The sequence below is a fragment of the Phaethon aethereus genome, assembly GCF_964289735.1.
Source record: "Phaethon aethereus genome assembly, chromosome: 5".
Taxonomy (NCBI): Eukaryota; Metazoa; Chordata; class Aves; order Phaethontiformes; family Phaethontidae; genus Phaethon; species Phaethon aethereus.
The window spans coordinates 30,113,822-30,136,577 of record NC_138579.1 but is presented as its reverse complement, the minus strand read 5'-3'; the positions used below and the strand labels follow the sequence as shown (position 1 = coordinate 30,136,577).

The 22,756-nt window shown below is 38.8% G+C and overlaps 1 protein-coding gene across 6 annotated transcripts in view; it reads left to right on the top strand.

The window, feature by feature from the left end:
- The window catches only part of NPAS3 (neuronal PAS domain protein 3), a gene marked incomplete at its 3' end in the record, with an annotated part of 626,985 nt that overhangs the window by 580,563 nt on the left and 23,666 nt on the right, over nucleotides 1–22,756 (top strand). For all 6 annotated transcript variants that reach the window (XM_082000663.1, XM_082000664.1, XM_082000662.1 and 3 more), the window contains 2 exons: nucleotides 15,452–15,645; nucleotides 22,170–22,276. In XM_082000663.1, coding sequence (XP_081856789.1) covers nucleotides 15,452–15,645; nucleotides 22,170–22,276 — 301 coding nt within the window. The remainder of the gene's footprint in view (nucleotides 1–15,451; nucleotides 15,646–22,169; nucleotides 22,277–22,756) is intronic.

Sequence of the window (22,756 nt, the reverse complement as noted above, 5' to 3'; positions counted from 1 at the left end):
TTATCTGACAGAGCATCACTGAACCCAGTCTGGCTCTCCCACAGTCACGTGCCCAGGGTTAGGAATTGGACACTGGACACGGTTTTTCCTGAGGAAGCAAGGAGCTGATTCATGATACACAAACATGCGTTATGGGTTGTTTCCAGTCACTTTATAGTCATATGCATTCATAAATCTTGATATGGTTGTAAGATGCAGACTTTGATGGTACAAAACTCACAGAAGAGCTTTAGATCACTGGAGCAACCAAAGACGAAGTTTATGTTGACAATTTATCAGATCTTCTCTGTCAAGGAAAATTGTTTTTTAGTGCCTGCCTATTAGCAGTCACATGCATATTATGAAATTGAGTTTTGGGGAGGACGGCCTGCCATCTGTCTTTTCTGTATTTTTTTCACAATGCATCATGCTAAAGTTAAAAGTTTCTGTGCTTCAAAATGGTGTAAAATATGAGATGTCTATAATAGAGACACTTGGAAAGAAAAATAGACTAAGTAGAAATGTAAATCTTTTTGAACTTTATAAACAGGCAACTACTGATGCTATACTTTCTGTTTTAACTCCAAGTGCCCACCACATTTTCCACACACCATAGTGCCCACCATGTGCTCTTACTCTAGGTTGCAGGGTTGCTAAACTGATAACTAATTAATACATGTCTCAAGGAGTGTGAGAATGCTTTCTTCATAAACTCTTTCTGCTTTGGGGAGGGGTGTGGGTTGTGAAATGGAACTGCAAATGCCTGATGTGGAGAATGAAAAAGATGTGTTTGGTTTCTTTTCTGTGTTCTGATATGCTAAGATTTTATCAATAATATTGTTTTCCTGTAAAAATATCTGCCTCGGAGAAAATCTGCTGTGTAGCTGTCAGGATTACACCTCTCAGAATACGCCTGTGATGATTCGTTAAATTGATAAAAACAGAACACTCTGCTATGTAGAAGGGCTGCTGAAAAGAATATTCCGAGGCCCTTTCATGTGTAACAGCACTTGTATGGCAGGATGTTTATTGTGCTATAAATTCTATCACTGATTTTGGCCATTTCAAATTGATTCTGCAGTAACTGTAAGTAATGAACCTTACAGACAGAGCCAAGGAAAAAAAAAAAAACAGCAAACCAATAAACTTGTGGCTGTAGGAATACAAATTGTAGAGTTCATTTAGCCTCAGTTTTTATCAGATCATGCAGCCAATACCCCACAAAGCCAGAAAATATATCCAGCAAAATGTACAGTGCCATGGCCTTGGCGTGCTTTAAATTTAGCAGGTAACCAGACAGTCAATTATTCAAAGCACATGTTTCTATGGAGTGTCCTGTGGATTTCACCTGAGATTTGAGGAAGGTGCTTAGCATAAGTGGATGACAAAACAGGAAAAATTATAACAGAAGTGACTTAAACGGTATAATGAGCCAAATCCTGAGCTGTTTTACATGGTCTAAGCAATACCAGGCATCACTGGATTTCATAGGGGTGTAGAACGATGTGCAGTGGGTGGTTGATGACTCACCATGCCACAATATACAAAAGTCTCCAACATATACTTATGTTCCTAGTATTTCCCTTTCTTTACTGAAAAGTTCTACCAGGTTAACAAGAATGATGTGATATCATTTCTCCAGATATCTTTAATGATCCCATAGGTTTTAACAGAGAATTTATGTGCTTGCTAAAGATTTCCATAGGATGGTCTTAAAACCCATCAAAAAGATACTGTTGTAAGGCTTTTCACATTACTTTTGTAGATTTCTGTTACATTCTATAGGAACCTACTGATCTTGATTTCTTAAAAAATATTGTATACATTTCTTACAATCTTACCAGTGGATGCCAAGATCACTTAGACACTTATTTTGCAAATAGACCATGGATCTAGTCCCACTAAATCAGTGGGCTGGTCATGTGATTAAAGCATATATGAATGTACATATATATTATACCCTTAGTTGTTACATGAAGACCTAACTTCAGATTTTAACTTAAATGCTGAAAAGACTGAAGTTTTCTTTCATATAGTTTTCCCAACATTACAGGAGAGAGAAACAAGGCTATGTTTTATTCTCTGTGCAAAAATAAATAAATGTCTGGGTTGGGTTCCTACGAACCCTACAGCACTTCCATGCATCACAGCTTGCACACTCCTGTATCTTAGAGTCTGCATTGAGTGCTGAATTCATTCTGTGTATCTTCTTGTACCTAACTCTGCAGATTTATCTGAACCTCTGTACCGTCTGTGAGAGATATTAAATACTCATTTTGAGATCAAAATGCTTGGGTCCATTCTAGCCTTACATAGGTCAACAGAAAAGCTCATTGTCTAAGGCATATTCCTTGCCTGCCTCTATAAAAAAGTCTATTTTGTCAATTTGTCCAGTTTACAGCAGTAACCTGAGTAACACACAGAGGAAAAAAGACACAGAGACTGAGGCTTTCAGTTAAACACCAAATATGGTGAAAGTCATAATAAAATAATGAGAGTTGGGAACGCTGTTTTTTCTCTCACTCTCTGCTGCTTTGTGTTGCAATGAGGAACACAGTGAGCAAGCCTGAAGCTTTTGAATAGCCCCTGGTTACCAAGAGCAAAGAAACCTTGCTCGTTATCTCTACTTCCCTTCTGAATAAACATTTCAGCCATCATAAATGAGTGTAACGTGAAGGGCAAATGAATGGCTCTCATTCCAGATGAGAAACACTTGACAGCTACGCAACATGGAGGTTGTTGTGGAAGCACGAATCCTATGACCACCGGATGATGGGGCAAGCTTTCCATTTATTTCAATAGGACCTGAGATGCATCATACAAGGAGAGATTCCCAGCCTTGCAGAGGATAAATCCTAGGTGTTCAAACTGACTTTTGATTAGGACTGCAGAGAGTGAAAGACAGAGCTGTCCTAATTTTTTCTTGTTGTTTTCTTAAATTACATAGAAAAACTTAGTCAAATGTAGGGAAAGGTTCAGCGTGGACAGACAGATGGCATGCAACACCCCTACTGTATCTCATTTATAAATATGATTGATGTGGAGGTAATTTCATGGTAACCTGTTTTTCCAAAAAAAATTATTCTAGGTGGTGGATTAGTAAAAGAGAATTAATCTCTGCATGTTAAACTTGCCAACTTTTGAATTAATTGCATGAGTATAACAATCAATTAATAAATGTTAAGCAAACAAGAGAAAATCAGTGAATTAAAAATTACTGAATTGATTCCAAGTGCAGATAAAGCAAGAGGTTGCCATAATTTAGTGTGGATTCAAGAACACGAATCTTGTCTTATCAGTTCGTGCTCCCCATTTGTCCACATCTGGCATTTAAAACAATGCTGTTTTATTATGATTTTTACAAATAAATTGCTATCCATAATCTACCTTGCTACATTAAGTGGATTATAGAAACAAATCATAAATAGTAGTCCATTTGTAGCTGTCAAGGAGAAGGTCAGAGCTTTGCAAAGACCATCCATCTCCAAGTGGAATAAAAGTTTTTTCTTCAAAGAGAAATCACATGCCTTGTTTGGATGGACTTCAGCTAGTAATGACAGTACAGTTTCTTGAAAAACCCTCTTCTCCACAAAATTAACTTGATTTTAGGTCACAAATACTTTGCAAAATTGGGGTGCTTTGACGTGAAACAGATCTCATCACTGAATATTTCTAGGCAAATCTGATTTGATTGAAAGTATACATTTATATTTTCACATTATTCAAAAGTTTCAGGAGAGCCTTAGGATGGCATCATCAGAGCTTCCAGGTCACATGTCTGTGGAAAGGAGCTCGAGCCTGAGACTGAAACTTTTATGACCTATTGCTATCACTCCCACTGAACACACAGTTTGTATGGCTCAATTTATCAGTATTATTTCATCGCATTTCACAGAATTGTGCAAAATAAGTCTGTATACTCATGCTCATTTTTTTGCAGAAAGTCATGCAGAGATTTGTTTCAGGAAGGATGTCTCCTAGTAGACATGTTCCTTTCATATACATTAATTTACAGTGCTTAGTGTAAACTATAGGCAACACCTTCCTTGTGTCTTAGCGCAAGGGAGCTCATAATCTAGAACATTTCTAGTGAAAGTAAAATAAAAATAGACTTGGTAGACATCTGAATAAATACAGTATGTCAAGGAAAAGTCAAAAACAATTGCAAAGCTTTCTCAGGGAACTAGCAAACATGTCTACAGGGGATTTCTGTTTGATATGGAGTAGCTGCATTTCCAGCATGGGAACCAGTACTGCTCCTGACCAAAAGTCTGAAAGAATTAAGCTGCCAGTGGAGCAGGAGGATCCTCTTATGGGTAAGTGCTTTAAAAAACAAAAGCCAGGAATGGTCAGTTTTCTCAATTTAAATGGTCACTGCTGCTTTTTCACAGAGATTGCTGTTCGTGGGGTCTTTGGTTCTCAACATACTCATAAATTAAATGGAAACCAAGGTGAACAGGAAAGTTACAGTGCTTATTGGATTGTAAAAATGTAAGTCTAATGTGAACAGTAACACAAGAACTTTGTGATTCTGTGTGAAAGGGCAATAAAATAGGAGATAAAATTCAGTTCAGGTAAATGTAAAGTAATACACCTGGGAAAAACCAATCCTGGCTGTATATATACAGTGAAGAGCTCTGAACCTGTTGTTACTGCTCGGAGAAGATACCTTGGACTTGTAATGGGCACTTTATGAAAGGAACAGCTATGTGCTCAGTAGTGATCAGAAAACAAACAGTGCTAAGAAATTATTAGCAAATAAATGAAAAAAGAAACAGAAAATGTCGTTATACCACTGTATAAATCAATGCTTTTCCTTTATCTTGAATGCTTGTGCACTCGTTATCCCACCTCATCTCAAACTGAAGATAGTAGAACAGCAAAAAAGTGACAACGTTGATCAACAGTGTGGAACAGCTAAAATACACCTAGGAGATTCAGCTTGGAAGAAACATGACTATGGAGGCACATGATAGAAAACATCAGCATATAGAGAAGGTGAATGGGGTATAGTTTTCTGCACTCTCTTAATATGTAGGGTGGGGAACAAAAGTAAAGTGGTAAATGGCAAATTCAGAACAAGCAAAAGGAGGTACTTGCTGATTCCAGAGTTCAACAGTGAAACTCATTCCCACAGGGCACTATGAAAGCCAAAAGCTTACTTAACAACATGCCCGACCTCAGGAAGTGTTGGGAGAATACAGAAGGGAAGTGTCATTAGATGCATGCCTGTCTGATGCTCTGCCTTAGTCGGCCTGAGTGACACATTGAGGATGCTGACCTAGACGGGCCTTTGGTTTGACCTGCTACGGCTGCTCTTATGGACATGCAGTTGCTTCTCTGGAAGGGCTGTCATGGTGTGCCCTAGCCTTCTCCTACAACCAGAATCTGTAAAGCCGCGTTAGGGCTTGGGGCTTGCAGTTTGAATGCCAGCTAATTTCTTTATCAGGACTATGTGAGGCCTATTTAAAACTGTTGAAATATAACGCTGAGCACATTCAGGGAACTACTGAGACTAGATGTCGGCAGACAGGCCAGAAGACTCTTGCCTTCCATCCTATGATCATCCCTTTTCACCATCTGGATGTTGAGGTGTTACTAGCCACCTGCAGCAGCTTTTTTGAAATTCACAGTTGTATTTTTCATAAAGTCAGGTCATATACTGTGCTGTATGTTTTCCCCTTCTAGACTGAAAATTTGTAGTTTAGATTCATATGTCATTGATCATTGATGGGAGGAAGGTGAAATCATATTAATAATTATAGGAAATTAATCTTTTTTGCCCATCTCCACCTTTGCTTTTGTCACAGTTGTGGTGTTCTGCAGGAAAGCTCACCCATTCTGTTGTCCAAGATCTTTTAGTACAACTTGTGTGTTTGTATACAGCCAGCAGAAATTGGGCCATGCTAGGGGAAACAATGCAAGCATTAACGTTAACAAAATGGTTGCTTCTCTGTGGAAAAGCCTGTACCAGAGGCTATTAGCATAAGCAGAGGAACCTTGGTACTAATGAAATTCAAATAGTTTTTCACAGTGTGTCCCTGCTTTATTACGAGAAAAACTCAGATCTTCCCACCCATTTAGCCACAAAAGAAGGAAGAGTGAATATGACTTTTCTTGACTAACTTCAGAACAAATTCTGGGGTTGCAACCCCAGGTGGAGAGCCTGAGTAAAACATAAACATTACTGTCTTAATCAAGACCAAGTTGGGGAGTCCATTTCAGTCTTTACAGACAACAAGCATTTTCTACATTTTTTTTCTCTGTGTGTGGGAAAAATGCATTAATATCAGATATTTTGTTTTTATCTAGTCCTTGCTCACTGTGCAGAGAATCACCTCAGGTAATTGTTGGACTGCTAAGAACTACATCAAATAAATCAGTAGGGGGGAAAAAAAAGAAAAAGAAAAAAACTCTTTATTTCTCCCTCCAAAGATAGAAATAAAGACATTGCATCTGAAGAATACTTATTATTGGTTGTCTTTAGTGCAACAAGACATTGTTGCCCTGACATGCAGGTTCAGGCAAACTTCTCTTAAAAAACCTTTCCACCCTTTCTGTTGTGGAATGATGTAGCCAGTTTCCACTACCTCCCAATACTCTGATAAACTGCATTGGAACTGATGCAACAAAAATCCTTTTTCAGGTTTAATTTTTACTACTGGCAGGAGCACCAGAATTCTGGAATAGTGAGCTTCGAGAGAGTTTGCTTATGGGCAAGGATGACAATTCCTTTATTAGAACCCTGCACACTTCAATAGCTAAATGCTTTCAACTTTCTTTAAACGGTATTAAGGAAAAAATATCCTCAAGGCATTATTTTTAAAGGGGACTTCAAACATTCAGTGAGGAAGAAAAAAAAGCAACACATTTGAACACCAAGGGATTTGCAGTGCAAAATCTGTTACAGTGGAGCTATCTTTTGAGTTTCAGGGTTAAATAAGCATTGGCCATAAATCAGGGATGCAAACTACCAAAAATTCTGAGGCATTCCGGATTGCTAGCTTAAACCAACAGTAGCCAGATTCTATAATAGATCATTTAGAAATAAATTAGTTATATTAGCTAGATTTTAAATTAACTATGTTTCATTTATTCTTCCAAATTCAACATACAAGTCCATTATAACATGCTAGAAGTATAAGAAAATCTCAGGTTCTTAATCTTTTTTACTACATAGACTTAATTCTGCAATAACTCAATATTAGATATTTTAGAGTTTATATTTTAAAGCAGCTGTGAAGCAAGCAGATATGCAAGGGTAAATCTGCTCATCTTGAATCCTTCTGCAAATGGTCTGCTCTGGAGGTCATATCAAAGAGATTCTTTTTCCAGCTTAAACCTGTCTTTTCTAAATAGATCTCAACCTGATCTCATTTAATGCATTGATGTCTGGTTTCTTAGTCATTATATTTGCTGTATTACATATCAAAAGGACTCTTGAGAAATTCCCCAGAATTGATAATTCTAATTTCTTATGTATAACTACTCTATATTCACTCTGAGGACAGCTGTATGGTATGCTAAACCACGAATTGTAAAAATTGATCCCTTTGTATGTAGGTTTGTATTAAATTGAGATACTTCATTTTTTCCCGTTAGTTGCCACACATGGGTTCCTGGTGTCAGTTTGTATTTGACTGTTTGAGCATATTAAAGTTTTGCTAGAGCTTATGATGTTCTTGCCAAGAGCGCTCTTGCAGCAATCTGCACTAGAACAGTTTTTGTGCCAATTACTTCAAAAAGTATTCTGTTATAAAACCAATTTTTATGGCTACTTTTTCAGGTTGCAGTGTGGTGATTTCATTTAGTTTCTTCTTTTTCCATTTTTTTAATGTTGATCTTCTTCAAATGCTTGCAAGTTTTGGATTATGAAAAAATAGTGCCATGTTGATAGATTGAGTTGTTAATAAGACATCTTAAAAATGAAAAGGGTTCAAAGATATTAAAATAAAACTTGGCACATTGAATTACTAACACTGCATCTATTTAAAGGAAACTATTTAATAGTAGAAAGATTGGACCTCTTATTGCAGGGGCCAATTATGAAAATGGAAACCTTTGAGGTTGTATAAAGCACAATAAATGAAAAATCATAATGTGTAATGACTCAACACAGTATTTCTTGAGCTTATATTATGAGGCTGATTTCAAGAGTATTCAGCTCTACAACATCTTTTATTTAGAGAAAACCAAGTTGCTAATTCATTGCAATTAATAAAAAATCACAACACAGGAAAGGAAGGCATGATAACATATTTAACAATACAAACATGCTTTTAAATAGAGGGTCTTGTTCATGCAACTTTTACTACCGCAACAAATGCCAATGCAAGGACCTCAGAATTCTGATGTGAGAGCCACCATGTGATAAAGATTTATGTGTGTCCATACACAGTGCTATGCCATACTAAACAATAACTGCTAATCTATTATCCCAAATATAAAACAGAGATGCTGTTATGTAACAGAATGAAAAATCAGCCATAATTGAGGGTCTAATGATGTTAATCTGAAGGATCTAAAAATGTTGATAACAATGTTTATTATGTGTTTATTGTATATATTGTATAATGTATATTACATATTTATTAATTATTCTTGAGCAATGTTTGATCTGCTGTTCTTTTCCCAGACTATTAAGGTTTGATAACTCTTGAAAAACAACTTATTGTACACTCTTGAAAACAATTCTTTTAAATGGCAGCTTTAGGAATTGTTTATCATACAGCAGTCTTCCTTTACTCCCACAGAGAAGTTGTAGCTTCTTCTTTAGATAACCCTAACCTAGCCAAGTCCAGATCAGGGAGCTTCATGTAATAGACATAATATGGGCGATGTCAGCTTCTTGTTTTGTCATCATTCTTCTGGAGACTTAGAAAGCTGTCCCCATTTTCCTGTCCCTGTAGTTTATTATCTAGTGAGAGGCAAAATGGAGATAAGAGGTTGTGCGTCCTGAGGTTGAGGAAGAGTTGGAATTAGTTATCCAAGCAGCTTTTTGTGTGAGTGCTCAAAACACTAACTTTTATGCAGAAGAGCAGCTGCTCCCTGTGGTGTACTTGAATGAAAGTGACTGTGGCTATTGTGCTTGCTGCTGGTCTCAATATTCCTCATATGCAATAAATAATACTCTACTCAGGTTGTTTTAGGGATTGAGCAAGAGCTATGAACTGAGCCTGCCAAGCCAGAGTGTTTCTCATGTGGTGCTTGTCTTTAAGCACCCAATGAGTTTGGGGTCTCGTAAGGATACTTTTTTTAAACCCCTTAGGATTAGCCTAAATTCTGCCTCTGACTGTTTTACACTGCAAAATAGCTTTTGAATCTTATTATTTGGAGAGAGTGATATCAGAGGAAAGATGGGAAAGCCTAGAGTGTCTCCAAAAACTAGTATTGACTCTTTAACAATAAAATACATCCCGACACCAAATATGCTGTTTAAATGTAAATACCATTTCCATTTTCAGACTGTCTTTTGCAGGTGTATTTGAGGGGATTTGAAATGTACTTGTAGACGGAAAAGAGGCTATTGACCTTGAAACTATGTATGTGTTAGGAATAATGTTCACCCTCCTTGAAATCAGACTCGTATTCTTTGGGTCCTCAAGACCACAACTCTTAGCAGTGGTTCAGGCAGCATTCAGTCCAAAACTGAATTAAGACTGACTGCATTTTACTTACAAAGCTGCTTCTCAGAAGTCACAGGTTACTGCCTAGTCTCTTCTTTTTTTTTTACTCAACATGGTTCAGGATGTCTCACTGACAACTGCACTAACTACTAGTTTCCTTTGTTCTGGTGTAGACTGGATATAATAGGACAAGGTTTGTGTGTAGAAGCAATATCTTTTATTAGATGGACTGTGACACTCAGAAAAAAAATTAAAAACATGTTTTTATGCATACAAGTACTTTTTCAAGGCTAAAACTGAAGCAGCAAGCTTCTGAATCAAATTACAGTTGAGAATGATTACTGTAAACAGACATGTTATTCTGTTACGCTACCCTGAGACAAAGGGTAGGTGATACTTATGAAGTTGGGGATGGATGATGTTAACAAGGGAAAAGACAATATGATGGTTATTTTATAGGTGAAAAGCGATTGTAAATATAACATTGATACAACAAGAGCATACATGTACAAACCTTACATTTCACAACTTCATTATCTGGGGGGTGATTGATCAGGTTTCCAGACATGCAGGAATCTCCAAGAGTGACCGCTGGGCATATGCAAACTACTTTAAGTGGCTCATGCTGCAAGTCCAGTGTGTCCCCTGTATGTTAAGCTAACTGTACACATGATGGAGAATCAATCTGTGTGTTTACAGCGAGTTGGATGCATGTGGGACACATCAAACTTGCTGCACACGTGGGATCATCCAACATACTGCAGCTGTAGCAGCTTACACCTTTCCAACACCAAAATGTCGTGCTCCGTGGGACCTCCTGTTAGGAATACTGCAATGTTTATAGAAATGCAGTAAGTCTGGGAATGAGATATGCAAGTATTACTGGAACTGCAAACACAGGGCCTTACTGGACCTCTCTGATCCCAACTACTGCTGAATGATAAGTATAGGCAAGTGATATATTTTCCTAAAGCTCTCCTGAAGACTGTGCGAGCAGTCTTTGGTCTCAGTCAGGATGGGGCTGTGGGACCCCAGAAAAAAAATGGCTTCTGACCATGAGAAAACATAAGCAAATAGAAATGTTGTAGTGACTACGCTGGGGTACAGGGAGGAAAGAAGAGAACTGCGGTAGATAAAGAAACCTATACTGAAGTTTAGGTTGATAGGCATGGATATATTTTGGTGTCAGAAAAGGACATCCTGTCACCTTCAGGGTATCACTGTGTGAACTCCAGATGTGACAGTGGACTCTGTTTTCTTTGTAAAGTCCAAAGGAAAGCCTGTTTCCAAATGCTCAGTCTTAGCTTAGAAATCACCTGAAACCATGCAGCAACCCTTTACCTTGTGGAGTGTTAAAACATTTGTCTCACTAGTGTCACAGGCAGATTTTGAGATTCATGTCCCTGTATCTGTGAGTGAAGGAGCACACAACTCTTCAAAAGAAAAATGTAAGAACATGGCTATAGTTTGTAAGATATTTCTTCAGCCAACTTTAGCAGTTCAAATTAGTTGTGATTTAAAGATTTAGGTGTTGATTTTAGAAGTATAAAATAACATCTTTGAACGACCAAAACAAAGATATCCTTGTGAATCACAACTGTTTCTGTAAAGAGGGATAAATGTATGTGTGAGTTGTTCGTAAGACAGCTACATAAATATCTAGGCACACAAACTAAATAAGGATGTTTTCATATCTGACAGTCTTCTCAAAATTTGCATTTAAGCAATAATTTTAAGGCTTCAAATTTAATATCTCATTAAGAGAAATGAGGTGGAGGGAACACTTCTGCCACTGCTGTGGTTTCAGTCCCATAATAAATTGGCATAGTGTTTTACACAGAGAAAAAAAGAAATAATTTAGAAATTTCTTTCTAATGGAAATTTAAGTTTTGAAGAACACAGAGACATCTGAAAGGTGAAATTCACGGATTTTTCATGCTTGCTGGTTTTTATAGCCTCTGGTAATGCATGTCCTTACTCTGACATCACATGTATGTGAAAAAATGGATGTAATATTTAAAGATGTCTTTTGACAAAGAAAGTGTTTCCATCTCCAGAGGTGAGATTTAGCTTTAAAGGATGATGAGCAGGTTCCAGATGTGTTTTTCAATTGCTGGGCTTTCCTTCACTCAAGTATTGACAGAGGGAAGGTTTTATCAAGGTCTTTGTGATGTGCTTGTTTATAATGAGTAGACATTAGTAGAGCACATCTAAGTGCTTATCGCCAACAGATGACTAAAGAGAGCATATGGCAGGGAAAAGAAATATATATTTGTCCAAGCAATGTGGCTTGTTAACACTCCCACACTCATAAACTGTGTTTACATGTACTTACAATATTTTGCAAATCCCTTTTCTAATCAGCTAAAAATAAAAGCTAAATAATTATTTTTTTTCCAATATTGGAGTGTGAGGCAAAGTTGAATTAGAATTTTTTTTTAACAAAGCAATTAAACAGTACAGAAGATTTTTCTAGTATTTGTTTTGCTTCAGCATGATGTCTTTACAGTGGCATCTGTGTTATATTAATTTTACAGTGTTAAAGGTTTTATTGTTCAGGATGCTTTCTGGTTCACCCACCTGTCTGTCCAAGTATAGCTATTACACAACTAGGTTACACTACAAGCAATAACACAGGTCGGAATGACCTACATCAAATCCTGGTCTAGATCAGGTCACAAGTTTTATGTTGACCATAAGATTTCCCTCTGCTTCTATATGATGAAGTCATCATGCAAGCTACAATGTCTGCCAATAAACAGTTTGTAAGCAAAATAGTTAACCCAGTCCAGTTGCCATTAGAGTAAAAAAGGAGTCTTGCTACTAATTTCAGTGCGCCTTTTTCATTTAGGAGGTAGATGAAGAAATGCTGGGAAGATCCGTGCAGCTCTTGACATACAAAGTTTCTGATGATCCCTGTGATCAGGGGTGTAGCATTCACCCACCTTTTTATAATGGACAGAACACAGTATTGCTGTCTTCTCTTGCTGTGACATCTAAATGTGCCAGTCTAGTCATATAGCATTATTAGAAAGAAGACAATTATAGTTTAAAGATGGATTTGGACTCTTGGATATTTTTCAGAAGAAAGCATTTATAAAGAACACCGCACAGAAAAGCTGCATTTACTTTTGATTTTTAGAATACTCCTAGTAAATTTTTGTTAAATATTTACATCTGGCTACAAGTATTGTCCCTCATAAAACAGTTTATTCTTGCAATTTAGCTTCATTAAAGTCATAATACTGCTTTAGGATATGATAGACTAGTGCTGAGGGATTGAATTATAAAGAGATTAATTTTAGCTACCGGAGATAATTGACCCTATAATTCCTAGCACCCCTAATCCCAGTTCAAATGAACCAGTGTCAGAAGTGGCAATACTCACAATGTAGACAAGGTCACGACAGCTAGAATTGTTTTTTACTACCAATTAGATTTCCCACTTGGTGCGTTTGACTGATGTTGTCATAGAAAGGGATTTCAGGCATGGAAATACAGTTTCTTTAGAGGCACACAGGCACTGGAACTGATGGGCAGTTTGCTGTACATTTCCCAGTGTACAGAATCAGAATGCAATTAAGTGCTGACCCCTAAAATTTGAATTCACATCAGTATTTAGAACATGTTTTGATCCATGATAGAGCTAGGAACAAGCTAAATAATTTGAATCTGGAAACAAACTCTCTTGAAATTCAACAATGTTAATATATAGTGGGTCTAGCAGGTTTGAAACTGTCTCTTGGGGTGATACGATGTCTGAGGAATCAGAAAAAAGTGAGTGAATGACTGACTGAATAGAGAGTTGTTCAAAAACAAACCATGTTGATATTTAGCTGCAAATGACATGGAGGCTTCAAAAAATACAAGCAAGAGATAAATGGATTTTAAGTGTGATATATCATAAAAATTCCCTGAAGTGATAATGCCAACTTCAGACATATTAGCATAAGGACTTTTATGAAAAAACGACAGAACAACGACACTTTTGCGTAGCACGTTCAGTATAAAATTATTTTTCACATTATTACTAGTTATCCATCAGCATTTTTCCAAGTATTTACAGATTTGAGTTTTTGCAGTAAGCTGAAACTGCATGATAAAAAGAGACAGATAATGATAAAAAGCAGATGTATATGCAGCCTAGCTAGAAGGAGCAAAATATACTATTACTGCCCCTCCTGTGAAGTTAATCCTACTTCTTTTAGCTATTTCTTCATTAGTTAATGAGGTCTTGAGAAAAAAAATGTGTATTTGAAATGGTGTTTTTGCATCCTTGCCTTTAGGAACTTTTTCAAATATTCATAGAATAATTTGCCCTTGGAAGGTGCATTAAGTGTGAGTTTAGGCAATAATTACTTCAAATGTGGGTGGTCAAAAACCTGCAACTCAAATGGACAAACACAGCAGCTAATCACTTTCCTCATTCAGATTCACCACACTGACTGGAGTCGAAATGCAAAATAGTGGAGAAAGGAGATATTTTAATGATTGGGTTAAAAAAAGAAACAAACCACCAAACTTCAAGGCTTAGATCACAGATCTGCTAGCATGATTTAGGTTTGAATTCGGATGTACTTCATGGTTTACAGTCATCTTAATGGAAGATTTTCTTCTCTCTCACTTTCTATTAACAATCAATCTCAGACCAGAAGCAAAGAGTGTGGCTGCTGTCTTTGTGAGATGAGTACCAGTGGCCGTATAACTACATCCCATCCCTGTCACCTTCTCCAGTGCACTTGGTACCAACCAGCGTCTCTGTTGATCTCTGGGTGGTGAGACTGGGGCCACAGTGAAAGGGCCCCCATCTCCTGGAAGCCTTCTCTTCATGTTGATGTGGGAACACACTCTGAGGGTGAAAATCTGGGAGAGCCTGCAACTGCCAGTTCTTACGGCTCTCTTATCCATGAGTACAGGAACGGCAGTTTCCTTTTGCAGTTTGGTATCTGGCATTGGTGCTGTACTTACATTCTTTTATTTAAAAAACAACCCCTTTATTTATCCACAGAACTCCTGAAGGAGCGAAGCTGGAAGTGGTGGATTATTCTTTTCCCAGACTTTCAACTTACTCCATTTCAGGCAGCATTCTTAGAATTTCACTCTCCAGGGGTGCAATTGGATCTCCCAGGCATCTTCTGGCATTATCTTGTGAATAAGGGACAGAAAGATTCCACCCCCAGAGCTCTCCACACACGTAGTGTACTAGGCAAAGGCACTACGTGTCTACCAGCTCTTAAAAAGCTTGCTGTGGATGCCAGAAGACCATCCTGCAGCTGAGCTCATTGATCACTTCTAGGCTGTTGCTTCTCAAATTGCCAACCACAAAGAAGTAATTCAAGGCTGTGAGCAGTGTCTCCATGGTGTAGGTGACTAGCAATTCAATTAAGTCCATTCTGGAAAGGTTTCAATACTGCCGATCTTTCTGTTTCATATTCAATCTCCAAATGTTATAAAATTAATATTTTATTAATTTCTACCTTCATTATTTCAGTTTTATCCCCCTCTCTCTTTTCTTTTGTTGAATTTCTAGTTTGTTTTTTTCTTCTTTCTTTCTGTAACAACCACCACAACAAAAATCAATATCACAGGAGTTCTGAGGTTTTTATTTGATGAATGTGAAGCATTTGCCTGTTATGTTCTTGTCTTCTTTTTTGCCATGCGGACATATAGGACATGTTGACAGCCAATATTAATAAGCTTAACACTAATACTGGCAGTTACTTAGTACAAGTTTTGGCTGTGTTAAGTGGTCTGTAGGGAATAGTAATGTTATCCTTGAAAAGAAACTGATGTCACAGTTGCATCCAGAATTCACTGGGGTTTCTTTTATTGTTTTTATTTTCCAGGTGATTCATATAACAGGCCGGTTACGTCTGAGAGTGTCACTGTCCCACGGACGGACAGTACCCAGCCAAATCATGGGACTTGTTGTCGTTGCTCATGCTTTGCCACCTCCTACAATTAATGAAGTCAGGATTGACTGCCACATGTTTGTCACTCGTGTGAATATGGACCTCAATATCATTTACTGTGAAAATAGGTACAGCTTTTAGCTCCTTTTTTCTTTGTTTTAGCTGTGTGTATTCTTTGTTCCACGGGCTTGGCAAAAAAGTTTTGAAATTTGTGACTCCTGCAATGTCATCCTGGTGTTGTATGAGAGCACTGAATTCATTCACATCGTCATCACCTTCATTTTCATTACATTCTTAGAGGATAAAGGTAAATTAAAAACTGTAATTTGCAGAACGTCTTGCTGCAGTAGGGGAGGATAGATCAGGAAAGATTCGTCTAAGCTTTCTCTGCTTTTTGCAATCTCTCGCCGTCCCTCTCAGAGGCAAGATTTGGGACTAGACAGACGCTGGTCTGACCTGTATGCCTGTCCTTATGCTCCCCCGTCCTCCCCTCCACAAGTCTTTCTGTCTGAAGTTTTAAAGTTTTCCGGTTTTTAACTAATTTGCAGATTACAGCACATCGTGCTCAGTGTTTAGTGGAACAGAAGCACAGATGGCCTAGATAGTAGGCTAGAGAGGTGGGATCTGTTGCAGTAAGAGCTGGGAAAACTGTAGAATAAAATTGGTTAAGGGCGTGCTGGGAGAACAGCAGTGAAATGGGAACAGGTGATGCGGAGCTGGCTGGGGGGGCTACGTTCGATGTGATAGCGACAAGTCATCTGGGAAGGGGGAAGACAGGATTTACGTTCCGCTGTCTGCTCCCTGGGGGCTGGGCGCCGACCGCGTCGGGGCTCCCCGTGGGGCTCTGTCAGGGCAGGGCCTGGCAGCCGGGGCCCATCCCACCACCCCAGCCAGGAGCAGGCCAGCCGGGGGGCACTGGGGCAGCCCCAGTCCCGGGCACTGGGCACCTCCCTGGGGACTAGCCGAGGCCAGGCCGGGACATGGGCTGGGACCGGCTCGGCAGGGCCTGTGGCCAGGCAGGGCAGGGCTGTGGGGAGCTGGAGAGCAGCCCTGCTGCGACATCGCGGGGGCAGGGGCTGATGGCCCTGGGGGGTAGAAATGGGGTTCCGGGCTGTGGGCAGGGTGGGGGAAGGCCCCGGGGGGCTGGTCAAGACCATTAAGGCTTATTGGTGCCCTCAGGGCCCCGAAAAATAAAAATAAAATCTAGGGAACAGGTAATGAGAGCAGAGTGAAGATATCTGAGAAGGAAGATGTAAGAAATAAAGAACTTTGGGTCTGTTGATGGAAGTCTGAGGTATGGGGGAAAGGTTGGAAAGGAAGAAAGAAGGTAATGCAGCCAGAAGAGATTTTGTCAAGGGGACTTATCATCAAAAAATGGATCAAACAAGATGACTAATGCAAGCTTTTCATGTGACAGCAGCTGGGGCATATTGTAAGTTAAGAGTGGAAACTCTCTGATATGAGTAACCATAATTGCTCAGTCATGATGACCAGGATAGCACACATCAATATAAACTTTTCTAAAAAGGGATAAACTCAAATGCTTTGTTGAATCAGGGCCTTAAACAATTTAAAATAATCTTGGGTTTCAGTTATAAGGTTATCTTTGCTGTCATGTTGCTAAACTGCCACTATAATATTAATAATAATATTACTTGGCAAGAGAACACTTGATCTAAACTTCCAAATCATTATCTAAAAAAGAATATATTATTCTCATTTTTAAGCTTGGAAAAACTGCTCCATAGAAAGTGACTTGCACAACGTCACAGAGAAAGTTGGTAACAGTATTAAAGTTTGGGCTGAGTTTTTGCCTGTGACTCTGCCCAACGAGCTTCTAGATTCTGTATAATCTGGCAGCTGGTGAAAGAGCTCAGGGGATTAGCAGTAGGATCTAGAAGAAACCTTTTGTCTTTGTCTTTGATTTGACTGTGACCTGCCTAGGTAGTAATGGAAAGCTGCTACCGCTGCAGAGCTCTTCGATAGCCTCTGTGAAATGACTTGCTGGTATCTGTCCAGTTCCTAATGAACAGATTTCCTTTTAACAAATCACCTGCACTTACTGTTACCTTCACTGGCAACCTCAGTAAAAAAGCCAGGAATCAAATGGATACGAAAAATGAACTATCCCCTCAGGTCAATTATGATATGAATTTGTAGGCCATGTTAGAAAGATTTATACTTTCTCTGCAATCAGTTTGGCATCTTTATTAGCCCTAAATTGTGTATGTTTTTTTTTTAATTAAACATTTTTCTCAAACCTTCCCTTTACATGCATGTAGCAATAAAACTTTCAAATGCCTGAGAAAGGCATCACTAAAAAACGTAAAATGCATCAGACATGAAGCATTGATTGGTAATCACACGGAAGGAGCTGATAACACGTGGTAAACTAGCTGACTTATGCACAAAAGTGTTGAACTTACTTATGTTTTTCATTCATTAACGTAAAGACAACATTATAAAGTAACTTTTCCTTCTTTGTGATGGATTTTATCTCATATGCTAGGGTAGAATGCATATGATGGTACTTGAATTTATATAGCAATAGTTCCATTTTAAGCCCTTCTGTCAGTGTTAAAAATAGTTTATAAAAGGAATTTCAAATAGTAGAAACACTTCTGCCGGGGCTGGGAGGTGAATATTAGCTCACTGAGGCAGCAGGATTTCCACTGATGGAAAATGGAGTAAGATTGACAGGACTTGGATTTCATAGCAGGTACAAAGCAGAATATGACTCTAAAAGCTAGAAGAATGGAAAGGACAAAAGAAGAGAAGAGTTTAAGTGAACAGCTGATTGAAGTTGTCAGATGAATTATCTGGCCATTTGCCAAGGCCATTCTCTGAGTAGGGAAAGTTGGGATGTCTCTTCTGGGACTTTAGAAAAGGAGATAAGTATCCCATCCTGAATATATGGGCTTGACTCCTGCCACTTGCGGGCAGATGGGAAATTCTTTGTGGTGCCACAGTAAAGCAAGCACAACATTGATGAAAACAGAGAAAAATGGATCCATGCTGGGGAAGCTGTAAGCACTATTTATGGAGCAATGGGGAGTTGCTGGCAGCTGTGGGGAGTATGGAGCAGAAGCCATGCTACTTAACTGAAATGAATGCTCACAGTGGACCATTGGATCAGCAGGGGTGAGATCAATAGCACTCCTAGTTTTCCAAGTGGTTGCCTGCTTGCAACAGCAGGGAGCAGGAGTGACATTACTCAGGTCTTTGGGTGCATCTTGTTACTTTCCTCTGAATGAAGAGATCTGCATCAGAATCCTAGGCTCAGTGAAAAAATTATTCAACAGTTAGCTTCCCTTTGAGACAAGATCCATTAGCTAGTGTATTGGCTATTTCCAACAATTAATATTTTGTTCTGAGAGTGTTAAATGGGATGTAAAATTTTGTTGCCTAAAATGTGGTATGTTAATCCGTGTCTGTCTTCCAAGTGTGAGATTCGTGTCATCTAAACTTCACCATCTAGTCTAAGATAGTCTAGAATTTTTTTATTAGTCAGTCGAGTGAGAAAAGCACCTGCAGAGAACAAATCATCTTAGACTGTGATAAATAACTAAAAGCAAAATAAAGAGACTGCTGCTAGAGTACTGCATCAGTCTCTGTATTTTCAGTGTCAACTGTTAGTGATTGGAGAGCATCTGGAGAGAGCCTATAGCCCAGTTCAAGGTGGACTGCTATGGCCATATCTGCTAACATATGCCCAAAAGGAAACAACCCAGGGAATATGGTGTTTTCCAAATGGAAGAGGTTTGGCCTGTTGGCCATGGCAGTGGTTGCCCATAGTTCCATCAGATATGCAGAAACAGTCTTGTGTAGAGAGCCTCAAGCCTACAAGTGTGTGCACAATTTGGTTCTAATTCAGCAAAGCACTGTACCGTATACCTACCTTTAAATTTCAATCATGTTAACAATTCTGAAAGTCAGTGGAGCCACTGATCTGCTCAAATGTAAGCCTGTGCTCATGTTTAACATGATCAGGTCTGTGTATTCAGCAGAACCGAGTTCCTAACCATCAACCTGTTGCTTTATTTTGTCAAAGGGCTTGGAAGCCACAAGATCTGTCTCCTAACTAGTGCTCTAAGTTATACTACAATATTTCTTTCTTTTCTCCATGACAATTATTTATTTTCCATCTTTGGTACTTTTAATGATAAGCATGAGTGTCCTATTTGATGTAATTTCTTTTGCTTCTGGTTTTGCTGTCATTGCTTGCCAGTCATCACCACTTACATCAGGATATTCTTTCTGTTTCTTCTTCCACTTTTTTCATCAAAAAACAAAACAAAACAAAAAATCCTATGTCTTTCATATGACTGTTTGAAAGCGCTTTTTCTTAATATTATAGAATCATAGAATCACTGAGGTTGGAAAAGACCTTTAAGAATATCAAGTCCAACTGTTAACCTAACACTGCCAATTCCACCACTAAAGCATGTCCCTAAGTGCCACATCTACAGGTCTTTTAAATACCTCCAGAGATGGTGACTCAACCACTTCCCTGGGCAGCCTATTCCAATGCTTGACCACCCTTTTGGTGAAGAAATTTTTCTAATATCCAGTCTAAACCTCCCCTGTCACAACTTAAATTTAAGGGATTGTGAATCTGCTTCCACAGCTGTCTGGCTGTGTTCATTGTTATCTGTGAAGACTTTACACAAACATGCTGCTGCAGAGAAGCAAAATACAGCTGAGCCAAATTTACCAGAGGTGGAAGCAGAGTGATCATCTTCCATGTTAACCCTGTGAACTGTAGCACTCGCAGCCTGGGTACATCACAGGGCAGTGGCCTGCCTGGAGATTGCCCCTTCCTACTAGGCTGGGCAGATGGGATTTCTTCTCCCTGCTCTTGAAGCAGAGCCGCCCCCTAAGAGAAAAGACACAGTTCTTGGGCCAGAGAAGAGACAGCAAAGTGTGCCACTGAGGAGAGTACAGACATGTGAGGGGGAGAGACTTGAGTTCCAGTTCCGGCTCCATGGACTGTTTGTACACTTAGTTTGGTATAAAAAGATAATATACAGTCCAGGGGACAGGAACCTTTAAATCTCAGACTCCTTTCCTTCTGGTGAGGTTTCTTATCAAGGGGCAAAGATCCCAGGTCCTTTGTTTCCCAGCCCATAATTCACTGTGCAGCCAAAGTGGAAGAACTCAGGAGGAGGGATAGGGAGTCCCACTGCCGCTGTTCCAGACTTGTCTTTATCCTGGTGAATCATGTCCTCTCTGAGAAGGTAGGAGAGGTGCTTTTCAACGGTGGTTTGTGATAAACATTAGATGGGTATCCCACACTTGGTTAAGTGCTATAACTACTAGGCAGTTGTTTGAAAGTGCACATCCTTCAGACAGTGGGAGAAGGCTGTTGCGTTTTGTGCTAGACTTGATTTGACAATTTTAACTAGCAAATTTGAGTTCACCTCCTTTAGCTGAGATGTTTTTCATGTTTGTTTGGGTGTTTTTGGGTGGTGGTTTTTTTGGTTTTTTTTAATTGGGACAAACCACCAGTGCTGCTGTGGTGCTGTCTAATACTTCCATCCTCCTTCAGTCTTTCCGGTCTATGCATTCTCCCGGCCTCAGACACTCAGGCAAACACAGCTCTGCTAGTCGGTGCCTCAGCAGCTGGGTTTGCCCCCTCTGCCTGCTGGGAACCCCTCAGTTCTCTTTCTGGTTTAGCCTCCCCACTGGCCTCCCTCAAGACCACACTCAGCTGTCTGGTTATATCAAGATGTTTGATGTTTCTCACAACACCCTTAAATGGAAGGCAATTATATCTTAAAATTGCAAAGTGGGCTTAACCCCAATCATTGCAGCATTTTTCAAACCCCCCAAAATTATTCTATTTCTAGGAAACAGACACACTTTTAAATGCTTGTGTGAGCAAGGAATTTTCCAATTGTTTTGTTATTTTCTGTACTGCATTTAAGGATGTTGACATCTTGACACTCCGTGACAGTTTACACACGCACACAGACACAAGCACACAGACACACACAGACGCACATACACAAAGGCCTGCAGAATAGATTTTAAAGTTTCTATGTGCAATAAACAACAAAGTCCCAGTTGAAAGGGCCCAGAGTGAAAGCTGAGCTCCCAAATGAATTAGACTAAAGAAGATAACACCCTCAGGCATCTGTATGTCTCAGCATTTAAATTATATCCCTTGAAATATCAGTTTGGACTTGGTGCCAAGAAGTGGTTGAAGAGCTTTTTCATGCATATACCCAATAGAAGACCAATCTGTTGAAATGAAATGTGTCTCTAATCATTTGGTATAAACATAACATGTTTTTACTTTATTATGTAACCTTGAATCATCTTGGTCTTTTAATGAGGATTTTGGATTGTTGCTAATGCTTTACAATCTCCTGGAATTATATTGTCTTGGTGTTATGCTCTGGGGAGAATATGCACTAGAATTTAACTTTCCACTTATTTAAATGGATAAAATGATTTCAAGGTTTCTTTAAAAAACGTTTTCTTTTTTTTTTTTTTCTTTAGGGCTGTGTCTTGTTTGTACAGATATTCCATTCAAATTACTACAGTGGTGAAAAAAACTTTTTAGCAGATTTCACTTTCTGAGTCATTTGACAGTTCTTGTATTCTTTTCCTTCTTGAATTATAGACTGTATTTTTTTTTCCTTTTTAGGATTAGTGATTACATGGATCTGACCCCTGTAGATATCGTAGGAAAGAGATGTTACCACTTCATTCATGCTGAAGATGTGGAAGGCATCAGACATAGTCACTTAGACTGTAAGTACTTCCATTTTTGTCAAAATAATCTGACGTGACACTTGATTGTTCCTGAACTATTATTTATATTCCACAACTGGGGTCTTCATCTTACACCTACTTTTTTTGTTATAGGGTTTCATAGAGGGTGACTCAAGTATAACTTTTTGTATGATATATTTTTAAGTCTTTTTATAGACATATAAGATTGTTCACATATGTGGAAATAAAAATTTTTATTTTTTTACCAGAGTTTCCAGCAGCTGTTCATTTGCACATGCTGTGCATTATTTTGCTCCTTCAAAGAAGTATTGCTTAGGTGAGAAACTCCCTCCCTAGCACAGAAAATTAACTCCTCTCTTTGTTTTTTATTTCTGAATCATAACATGGAGGTCAAAACTGCAGCATATTTACGTTTTCACCAGGTTTTTCAAAACAGAACTGAGCTACAGCTCTACCAGTGTTTTAATCACCCCATGTATTAACATCTAAATGGCCCCC